Below are 11,624 nucleotides of genomic sequence, written 5' to 3'. Positions count from 1 at the left end.
TTGTTTTATGGTGAAGCTGTAATTTTTTGAAATAAAACCCTCCTAAACATGACCTTAGTATTCGTTCTACCTAAATTTAAGTTTATATATAAAATACATACATCAACTGTTATACGAATTCATTAGAAATATCTGGTATGGGCCTATGCGAGTGTTCCATCCGCATCCGCTGCAGAAAGAAGGAAACCGAACCCGTCTATCTCTATGGGCTCTGGTACTTCCTTGGTGTCTTCTGGAATCAATAAATATCTACAAGTACCAGCGAGCACCGTGTGGTGGATTCAGTTATTCAATAATAATGCAGTGCAGCGTGCAAACGTCGGCGCCAGGCGTCGCGTAGCTGCGATGGCACGTCCCCGCCGCATCAGCACAAAATGCAAATGGCACGTCGAGCCCGCGCGACGACAACTGTACCTGTACTGACGCGAGCCGCGGCGCAACCGCCAGCTCATTCGTCCCACTCGCTCCTGCACGGCGCACGGTCGATGACGGCCAGGAGTACATGCAAATGCAGGAATATTAGTAGTACACAGAACCAGCTGGCATCTTCATAAAAACCACATCAGCGAGAACAATAATATGGTGTGGAATTATGTTTTTACGATGGACCAACTCGCATAAATAAATATATTTTATGAAGGGCTCCTGCAATTTATTTTCACAAGTTTATTTAGGGCTAAATCCAAGTACCCACCCATGACCAATGCCATGCTTTTGCACAATGTAAAGAAATTCACTCGCCTGTGCACGATCCGTTGGAGAAGAAAAGTAAGCGCAGAGGGTTTGCGAACGTTGCGACGTCCCCCACCGGGCCCGCGCCTCCCGGCCCACGTCAGCGAGCCGCGCCAACCGTTGACTCCACCCGCGGCCGCGTCGAAACCATCAAACCACCCCCGATAAAAACCGCAGTCGCCCGCTGCCCAAAGGCCAAGAGCCCCCCAAAAAGATCCAGCCGCCGCGCGCCGCGGCCCCTGACCCTGAGCCTGTGAGGGAACGCAGAAGAGGGTTTCCGTGCCGCGCCACACGACCCCCCCCGGCGGGCGATGGACACCGACCACGGCGGCGCGTCGGCCGCGGGCATGGACGAGGCGGAGGCGGCCTTCTTCGCGCGCGGGGGCCGGCGGTGCTGCTGCTTCCCCTGGCCCGCCGCCGCCTCCTCCTCCTCCTCCCACCAGCGGGTCGGCGGCGCCGCGGCGGCGGCGGCGGCGGCGGCGGAGGAGACCTGGTGGCAGCGCGCGGTGGACGCGGTGCTCAAGGTGCGCGAGTGGTCGGAGCTGGTGGCCGGCCCGCGGTGGAAGACCTTCATCCGGCGGTTCGGCCGCAGCGGCCCGCCCGCGCGGCCGCACCACCACCACTTCGGCGGCCGCAAGCTCAACTACGACGCGCTCAGCTACGCGCTCAACTTCGACGAGGGCCACGGCGCCAGCCCCGAGGGCGACTACACCGGCTACCGCGACTTCTCCGCGCGCTTCGTCGGACCGCCTGCCTCCGCCAAGTCGTCCATGGACCTCGGCGGCCGCGACGCGCCGCCGCTCTTCGGCCCGCCGCCGCTGCCGCCCCACGACGGAGCCGGCCGCGCCTGACCGCCACATCGGTCGTCGGACCGGAGCAGGGGAAGGAACGCTGATTGAGTGGTCAAAGGAAAGGTGTCCAAAGTATCTCAGGAAAAAAAATGGTGACCGGTTCGGGTGGATTTGAGGATTCCGCGGGCGTCCCGGTGAGAATGGTGAGCGAGATCGCTGCTACAATTCCTTCCTCCCCCTAGTCCCCTTCGTCCGTTCGGTTGATTGATTGGTTTAGCCACTGTAAAAATGAGATTGCTACTGCTGCTACTACTACATTCGTTGTCATGTTACCTGCTGCTGTAATGAATCCGTTCACCCTGTACTCCGTACCAATTTTGTCCCAACATTGAAACGAGGTGCACAAACCTTTGCGATTTTCCTTCTGGCATGTCGTGATCGCGCGCCAGTTAGCATTGTTTGCTTCCAAGCCTAGGGAGTTGGGCCGGAAACTTGCATGATTAGCCAGAGCAAGCAACAGAATCCGAATTCTAAACTCTAGGTGCGAAAGCTTTGCCGTGTTGCCAGCTGTGACTGATTGCGACGCACGGATGGGAAAACCTTGCATGGAGGCGTTCTTCTTCTGGACGCTTTAATACTGCGCCCGTGCGCATCGTGGTTTCTGGTCCAACAAGTAAACCGCAGGCCAACAATGACCCGCGGTTTCGTCGAATCCACCTGCTGCTGATGATGAACAAGTCTTCTCGTCGTAATCCTGCCGTGCCGTCCGTGTGAACGGCGGCCTAGTCGCTTTTATAGCGGCGGTGTCAAACTGTCAACGGTAACTTTGACTCTCAGGATGTGATTAGATAGATGTTCAAGCAGGCCAGCAGGGCCTCCATTACTTTGCATGATCACGGGGATCAGGCCACATCCTTGGGATTCAGAGTACAACGGACTAAAAAATGGAGACCCTGACAATATTGATTGATGCTGCCATGCCATCCAGCGTCCAGCCCAGAGCTCCACAAGCTCCTCTATCAGACACTCCTTGGTGGGGGTATAGGTTGCAACTGATACACGGTTGATCGAATGCCAGCTATTAAAGGCCAGACAACCAGTCCTGCCCATCTGATGACCTCCTGGATTTCAAGTGATCCAGACAAAAGAACAATACTATATATTATATAGGGCGATCATGGTCTCAGGGCGTGTTCGGCTGGCTACAAGCCGACACTGTTGCAGCTGTTTGGACTGCTGCAGCTGCAATCCATAGAGAGAAAAATACTGTAGAAGCTGCAGCCGCAGCCGGATTGCAGCCGCAACAAGCCGCAGCGAACAAGGCCTCAGTGTATGTAGCAGTGGCAGTCCTATCTCCTTCATGCCCCACACCTGTTGCTTCCATCCATTTCGTGCCATGCTCTGCCCTATCTCAATCATGCATGGAACCAGCTCTCGAAGCTTTATCCTGTTGTCTCAAATCAGTGCTGCTGTACAAGGACAAGATAGAGATGAAGAAACCCCACAAATACCAGCTACAAAAAGAAGCTCCAGTTTATTCAGAAACAAAACGCGAAGAAGCAGTTTGCTGTGCTGGCAGGTTGGCGCTTCAAAAAGAAGCTGCCATCTGCATTTCAGCTGCCATTGCCAATAATGTATTATTTCTGAGAGACGACGACTGTGACTGTATGATACGGTCTTTGAAGAACAACGGAAGCCTGCCCTGCGAGAATTGGCCTAGAATGTGCTTTTCCTAGGCATCACGGTATCTGGTATTGGTATGAGATTAAATAGCAGCAACCACGGCAATGATGTCACTGCAATAATGATTCCAGATTAGCATCTTCCCAATGATTGCATGAGCTGTGCGTTACCATCAGTTAGGGCAGAAATTTTTATTTGCAAAACAATTGTTTCCTAGCTAAGATCACTCGAGCAATACGCTGGAATCCTGTCGATAATTCCTGTTTGCTTGGTTAGTGCAGGTATGTGATGGCTGGCACTTCTTCCTTTGGCTATCATTTAAAAACAAGCCAAAGATTATAATGTGATAGGCATTACACAAGCTTCCATGCCACCACGGCACTACTTGGTGCATCAGAATGCTGATACTAATATTGTATTAGGACAAAGCTGACATCCACTCAGAAACCTAACCTGGTCCGATAAGCAAAAAAGGTAGCGCAGTCTTGAGTTGATGCACCAACACTTGCAGGCATGGCCGGGTTGACTGACAGAGACAATAATTGTTAAGATGTAACAAAAGCGAGAGCGGTATACATCTGTGGCTGTGCTAAGTTCTTACAAGAAAATTAGTCGAATCGATAAATGTTACTCACGTGCAGAAGAGTAGTATACTAATTTTCAGATGGATTTCAGAAGAGTAATATACTAATTTAAATGTCATTTAAATCCGAAAATTAGTATTTCAGATGGATTTTGGGAAGGCTTCTGGGTTGAAAACTAACGTGCAGAAGAGTAATATACTACCAATACAATGCTCAGAGTTGGACACAGCTAGCATACATGCACTTTTACCTTGGAAGCAATTGGAATTTACCTGTAAGGAAGGTCTAGTCTGGGAACTATATTTTGCCAAAGAATTCCTATTTCCAAGAAAAAATGAATTAGTTTTCCTTTAAGAAAATATAAATCTCTTGGAAAAATGGGGTTTCCAAACTAGCTCTAAATGACTAAATATATGGGAATCCTGCTAGCTTTGAAAGAATTAACCCCGAAGCTGGTGTATTTGGCAATGGCTATCTACCTTCCTCTATGGGTCACATCTACGGGTCACAGGGGCATAGCCAAGATTTGTACAGACGGTGTCATGAACAATATTTGATGCTCCCATGTGTCTAGTTTCATTGTTATCTATTTCAGTATAGACAAAAAAAAAGCTAAATCGAACACTATAATAGGACAGAGGGAATAGATTGTATATAGTATATGAATGCCTGATTTCAGTTTAAACTTAACTTAATAGACTACAAGTTTTTTATTAAACGCACAAACAAAGAAATAATCAATTTTTATTAAATTAATCATTGTTTTTTATACTTAACTACTTAAAAATTAGTAATAATTAGTATGTATTTATATGTTTGTACAAACCTTAAGGGGCCAGGGCCCTGCCAGCCCGCCTTTGTCTACGCCACTAATGGGCCATTAAGGCAATTGACAAAATAAGGAGAGGTTTCCTCTGGCGAGGAAGGATACATGCAAAAGGTGGTCAATGTTTTGTTGCATGGACTAAAATGTGCCTCCCTAGAGAATTAGGTGGCCTGGGGATCTCCAATCTTCAAAATCTGAGTTGGGCTCTTAGGATGAGGTGGCTTTGTGTTGAAGAAAACATATCATAATCTTCGCTGGGCTACTTTTCATATACCTGTACATAAATGTGCGCAAGCTTTCTTCTCCATAGCAGTGGTTTCAGAGGTGGGCAGTGGGGCAGCAAACCTGTTTTGGCCGGATAGACGGATTCAGGGCCAGAGAATTGCTTACCTTGCACCACAAGTCTTTGCAACAGTTCCCAAGAGAATTAGCAAAAGAGCATTACATGAAGCAAAAAAGGTAGTGTTACAGCCTAGGATTGATGATATCCATGTTTGGAGGTTCTCTTGTGATGGCAAATACTCCACGAAACCGGCTTATGAAAATATATTTCAGGGAGGGGCAGGGGAAAGAATTTGAAAATCTTGGACCTGTTAAATGTCGGTTCTTTATGTGACTAGTAATTCGGGATAGGTGTTGGACACCTAATCGGTTAGCAAAAAGAAATGCTTTCCACAGTAACACTGTCACACTGATCAAGCGGAGGAATTCATCAACCACCTACTGTTGGAGTGTGTCTTTGCTCGAGAGTTTTGGTTGATCTGTTGCGAAGGGCTGGGCTGCAGGCTCACTCCTCGTTCGGATGATAAATCCTTTGAAGATTGGTGGGAAACAAGTTCTAGCAAAGTAGGTGCTCTCATTAGAAAAGGACTCAATTCCATGAATATTTTGGACGCTTGGATATTGTGCAATCACCGCAATCACTGTATATTTGATGGGTCATCTCCAAATATTGCTAGAGCATTGCCAGTGAGGAGTTACTCTTACTGACTAGTTTGGATACTCTAGTATTGACCATAATCCACATGTATTGAATTGGATTGAGGTGTAAATTAAACAAATTTACGTCCCAGTACACCTCAACACATGTAGATTGTGGCCACTGGCCAATACTAGAGTACTTAAACAAAACATACGGGAATTGGCAGTAGCTAAAGGAATCACCCATCTCCTCGTTCTGGCGCCAAGGGACAATTGAGTTCTGTTAGGTCATGGCTCTTGCGGCCTCTATTTCTTCTCAGTACAATGGTAATGCAGCTCTCCTCGGTATTCGAGGGAAAAAAAGATGACTTTCAAAATTCACAATGACATGGGAAAAAATTAAATCGCAATCTTAGACTGTTACTGCAATCTTAGACAGTTACTGCCATCATATCTTAAATAATCCACGTTTGTTGAGGTGAAATAGAAAGGTTAACTTCCATATCAATCATTTAGACTGTGCAGGGATGAAGAAAAGTACCATGAGTTTGATTGATATATAACAAAAGAAACTGTTGTCCCACCATGTGAGCAATAGGTTGCTCTAGAAGTTAAGATACGGATGCTTAAAGGTGATAAAGCAAAAAAGAGGAGGTAATTTGGACGTGAAGTCACCGGTTAAAAGCGCATTACTTGTCACACCACTAAGTAGTAAACAATATATAACTTTTACAACCGGCCACGGTTTATAGAAGATAAACGAGCTTGAAGGTTCACCCTCCCCCACCCACCCTCGCGCCCCAACAAAAATTTAACGATGTCACAGAACTTCTATTTGTTTGTTTTAAGGAAGACTCCTGGTTCAGAAATGTATGTTCAAGAAGTCCTTGCAAAGTACCGATGTATTGCCATCCTTCTAACAACTTATAACCATAATAATACTTCTACACAGTTTGCAAAAAAAAAAGGCTACCCTGGTCAAGTTCTGAAAATGCTACCGCAATATACAATATAAAGTTTATTAAGGAAGTTGCAGATTAATAACTGCAATCGTATAGACGTATATCACATTGTAGGTTACTATTGTCTCATGTTTGATAGTTACATACTTACATTCAAGGAGGAAATTGCAGAATCGATAACAAAAATAGAGTGTAAACTGATACTTCATAGTGATGATAGGCTTCTGAAGGGGATTCCTGGAATACCAACAACATGGGAATATAGACTACACCATTGTGAACAATAACAAACTATGTGCAATATAGCAAGCCTGTCAAAATTGATCCCTTGATGAATGATTGTTGAGACACCCTAAATCAGGTGGAAATAGCTAGAGCTAAGCAACTTAGCAGCCAACATCAGGCAGGAAAAAAAACAAAGGATTATAGACAGAGTCACATATTGGACTTATCTCCAGCAGCATTTCTTTTCATCCATGCTAGGCTCCCAGTATCTGAGCAAGTGTCTGGAGGAGCTGGCAGCTTGCCCTTCAGACTAGACCACTGCCAAATCTTCGATACAGAGAAGCTCTCGCCTTTGCTCCTCGCACAAATCCTCTTGCCCTCCATAATGTCAGCATTGACCGAACTTAAGCCAGCAACTCTTCCTTTAAACCTGCTGCTCGCGCCGTTTCTGCCATGACCTGTCTGAAGAGCCACTCGAAGTTCAGAAACCCCAAGAACATACTGGTAAGTGCCCATGGAGAAGCATCTCCTTGCATCCAAGCTGCTACTGCTACTCTCCCCTGCCTCCTTACTCACTATACCAGCTTCATTACCATTGACAACCACGCCGCCGATGGCACCCTGATTTGCAACACTCTTGAACTTCCCAAGCCTTACTGGAAACACCCTCTTCTCGGCCATTGGCTGCTCCTCATCCATGGGTTTCTGCCTGGAAACTTGGTGTCCATCCTCACACTCCTCCGGTAGAGGCTCCTCCAACCTCTCATCAAAATCATCGAACAGCAGGTCGTCTACAGTCATCCCGGGGACAAAGAGCGTGCCACGGCAAAGCGGGCACGTCGAATTGGACAGCAGCCATGTATCTATGCACTGCAGATGGAAGGCATGCCCGCACACCGGCAACAGCCTGAGCCTGTCCTCCCCGTCGAATTCGCACAAGCACACCGCGCAGTCGAACGGCTCTTTGTTGCCACCGATAACCTCACGGTACGCGAACACGGGCAGCGCATCGATGAACGCCTGATCGAGCCCGGAGTCGTGCAGATGGAACAGCTCCTGCAGCTGCCGGTCCATTGCCGCGGCCCGCGCGCCGGTCCGGGGCGGCGACGGCGCAGACTCCCCCATGGTGGCACCGCGGCCGTGCTGCTTCCTCATCAGTATCCTCACGAGGAGGTGGAGCAGCCCGGAGATGAAGAAGATAACCGCAAGGATCACTATGATGAACAGCACCGCAGGGCTGATCTTTCCATTGCCGCCGCCGCCACCGACACCAGCCGTCTGCACCTGCGGCGGGGTCTGGGTGCTGTAAGGCGGGGCGTCCCTGATGAAGCTGCGGAGGCTGGGCGAAGACGGGTAGGGTGACAGGGGCGTGGAGGAAGATTGGCACGAAGCTACTGCTACAACCATCTCCAGCAATCTCGGATTGGGAGGAGACACCCACAACTCATCTGATCAACATGTGCGGAGGGCGACTCAAATCTGTGGCACAAACCCAACCAAGAAACATGCAAATAAAAGCTGTAGCTGAAAAGATCGGAGCCCCCCACCCCACCTAAAAAGGCCAAATTTGGTGCAACCGAGAAGGCTCCAAGCACTAGAGACCAAAATGCGTGGGCATTTTCGGGTGGAGCCCGGGTCAGCAGTGGGATTGCAGCGGAGCGGAGGAAGGTAAGCAAGCGAGACACAGAGAATTCGAGGAGGAGGAGGAGGATAGCTGCTCAGCTGAGTTGACAGTGGTGGCGACGGGAGCCGGTGCCCGGGGGTGGCTGGTGACGGTGGAGATGGGCGTGCGAGGGAGGCAAGGCAAGGGACGGCGAAGCGGCTGCGGTGGTGAGAGCGTGGCTTTTTGGCTTCCTTTTCCGGGTGGGGCTGGAACCGTGGAAGCGGGGGCCGGTGCGCGTCGCTTTCGGCCGCTGAACTTTCTTTCACAGGTCTCGGTGCCCATGGGAAACACGGACCCCGTGGCCGCTGTAGTGGCGGTACGCTGCGGCAGACGTGCAGCTTCCCGTTTGACTTCGTGGGTCGCGGCCTTCGATGCCACGCGACTACGCGACGCCGGACGTAGCGCCAAGCGGCCCGCAGGCCGCAGCCAGTGGCACGATGTCTGCACGCCCCATGGTTGCTTTTGCGTGTGTGTGTTAAAAAAAAACGTTACGCAATTTTGGCTAGGCTTGCACAGTTGCACTTGGTACGAGGACCTCGTCCACCAGAGCAACAAATGTACTACTAGTCTACTACCCCTACACAGAAAGAAAAAGCCATCCGATCTGTCAACGGATTTTGACTTCCACTGGCTCCACGGACCATGGCAGATTGGCGCTGCAGCCTGCGAGAGCTTTCAGACAGAAAGGAACAGGAACAGGGAGTTGTCACTCTTGCCGGGGGACCTCATCCCTGCTCGGCGGCACGGCCGCCCAAGCTCGTGGCATGTGAGCGAGTTTTGGCCGTTCTGTCGTGAGAATGTACAAGGCGCCAGCGGCCTCGCTGTGCTGCACATGTAAACGCCGTCGACATTCATCACGAGAGCGGAGGAGCGTCCTGGATTGGAACTGGACTTCATCACACCTGAAGCACCTGCCAAGTGCTTATGGGCAAACAAAGTTTTTCTAATTTTCCAAGTGCTTGTTGGGTAACTACGAACAGTGTATCCAAAAAAAGGTCCGAGGACCTTCCAAAGACGGCACATCTGCCGAGCAGCTCGGCGTGAAGGCCCAAAAAACCTCCTCGAACGGCCCGCCAAGCTGACCAACGCAGCAAGACGGGACTGCCGAGCAGCCGGCCCGTCGAGCAACTCGTGAGACGGGGCTGCTCACCAATATGCCCGTCAACCAACCTAGCAAGACGACAATCGATCGACCTAGTACTACCAACCCACGTCCACATGATGGGACATCACCGAGCCATGTCCAGGACTGTGGAAGCGGTACGCCAGTACCGAGTGGTCTCTGTCCAGCACGACGTCGGATACGTATCCCTGCAGACCAGTGGGACCGGATGACCCCGGCCGTAGAAACCTCATCATCGGGTCTCTACAGTGACCCATACGTCGGAGGGGACGGGGCAATATGCCGTACCAGATGTGCGCCTACGCATGATGAAAGGTGACGACAAGTGGATAACGGAAGATGAAGTTGTACTGAAGACATCCCTAAGCCACGCCATAAGATGACTCAACAAAACCCACCCAGCGCTGTCACGTCTAAATCAGAGTAGCTACAGGAACCCGTCGGAAGGCAGATGGGACACAACGCCAACCAGGGGTACGACAGCGCGCGCCTCGACAGACGACTCCGCAGGGGCAACGATGCCCAAAAGCAGGGCCAGCAGACGAGACGAGACCATAGTGGCTATAAGGACCAGAAGAAGGAGGTCGAACTCCACACCAGTAGAACACTAGTCCATATTGTAATGTCTACCCTTGGGCTATAAAAGGGCAAGACAACCCCCATCCAAACATCATCCCATATCTCTACAACTTCGCACAAGCACCTAGCTGTAACACGTTTTAAGCAATATCACGATCAGCACTGCACCGGACTAGGGCTCCGGTCTGAACCAGTATAACCAACTCACCTCAGATCCACCCTCGAGCCCCCTCTAGCTCACCATTCAGAGTGAGACCGCGCTAACACCCCTGCCAAACATAAATCTTATTGTCCCCCGGTTCTAGAAACCACGACAGTTGGCACACCAGGTAAGGAGATGGTTAGTGTGCCAAGCGACATCCCTCAGTCCGGTGGCCGCTTCATCAGCGTTCATCATTGGGAGCCGCATCAGGTTCGACACCCTCGACTTCTTCGCCACCACCACGGGGGCACTCTGCCTCGTCAACCCCGACGAACCTGTCAACGCGGACACAGCGCCCCAGTGTTCCTTGGGGAGCGAAGTTTCGGCCAACCCGCCACCGATATTAAGTGGCAAGTAGGGGAGGCCCCACCACCGACCCCAAGATTGTCAGCATCAAGCGCCGTCATAGACCAAGCAACCAAGAGGTGGACGCGGCAGAACCATCCAGTCCCCGCACCACCGCTAGATGGAGATCTCGATAGCCTTCGATCAACGTGATCATTCATGCAAGATCCCACATCCCAGAACTTACCCCCTCATCGTCCAGCCCATCATCAGCACAAAATGCCTCTCTAGGGTCCTCATGGACAGGGGGAGCGACCTCAACATCATATACGCCAAAACTTTCGATGCCCTAGGGATCGCATGCTCTGTGCTGTGCCCCAACGTTGCACCGATTCACGGCATCATGCCAAGCTTTGGTGTCAGTCCGCTCGGACAAATCATTCTACCCATCACATTTGGGGATCCCTTTAACATCCGCTCCGAGCGGCTGGAATTTGAGGTAGTAGATTTCCAAGGGCATACAACGCCATTCTAGGAGGAGCATTTTACGTAAGATTTGGCACCGTCCCCAACTACACATACCTCAAGATGAAGATGCCCGACCCCCACTGGGTCATTACGACGTCTACCTCGTTTCAAGTGGCTTACGCGGGTGAACGAGCCAACTATGAACTCACATCAGCACAGGCCGCTGCAAGGGAATTGGATGAACTACAGTGAAACATAAACCCGCAAGACGGGCCTAACGCCCCCAAAGTCATTTTCGGCATGTTCAAGTCGGCGCAAGACACGAAAAACATTCTGATCGACGACACTGACACTTCAAAGAGCGTCCAGATTGGGGCGGCGCTCTCTGACAAACAAGGAGACACCCTCGTCAACTTCCTTCGAGCCAACTGTGGAAGCTCACGAACATGCCAGGAATCCCGAGGGAGCTCACCGAGCACTCCCTGAATATTCGGCCTACAACGAGACCAGTCGCTTAGCGGCTCCGCCGTTTTGACGCGGAGAAGCGCAAGGCCATTGGCGAGGAAATAGTCAAACTCTT

The 11,624-nt window shown here is 50.5% G+C and overlaps 2 protein-coding genes across 2 annotated transcripts; one reads left to right on the top strand and one right to left on the bottom strand.

Annotated features, from left to right (window-relative positions):
* The first annotated feature begins 929 nt into the window (after positions 1 to 929).
* On the top strand, positions 930 to 1,941 carry LOC100278901 (uncharacterized). Its single transcript, NM_001152028.2, has one exon. It carries the CDS (start codon positions 1,044 to 1,046, stop codon positions 1,581 to 1,583), a length of 540 nt encoding a protein of 179 aa, NP_001145500.1. The 5' UTR covers positions 930 to 1,043; the 3' UTR covers positions 1,584 to 1,941.
* A 4,608-nt stretch (positions 1,942 to 6,549) lies between these two features.
* Positions 6,550 to 8,582, bottom strand: LOC103627714 (RING-H2 finger protein ATL46). Its single transcript, XM_008648023.3, has one exon. It carries the CDS (start codon positions 8,129 to 8,131, stop codon positions 6,935 to 6,937), a length of 1,197 nt encoding a protein of 398 aa, XP_008646245.1. The 5' UTR covers positions 8,132 to 8,582; the 3' UTR covers positions 6,550 to 6,934.
* Between the last annotated feature and the right edge of the window lie 3,042 nt (positions 8,583 to 11,624).

This window comes from Zea mays, chromosome 5 (assembly GCF_902167145.1).
Source record: "Zea mays cultivar B73 chromosome 5, Zm-B73-REFERENCE-NAM-5.0, whole genome shotgun sequence".
Lineage (NCBI taxonomy): Eukaryota > Viridiplantae > Streptophyta > Magnoliopsida > Poales > Poaceae > Zea > Zea mays.
This window is presented reverse-complemented; position numbering and strand designations above follow the sequence as displayed.

Bases quoted from the DNA above. Each gene is read 5' to 3' on its own strand.
- LOC100278901 (NM_001152028.2), top strand. From the start codon at position 1,044: ATGGACACCGACCACGGCGGCGCGTCGGCCGCGGGCATGGACGAGGCG.
- LOC103627714 (XM_008648023.3), bottom strand. From the start codon at position 8,131: ATGGTTGTAGCAGTAGCTTCGTGCCAATCTTCCTCCACGCCCCTGTCA.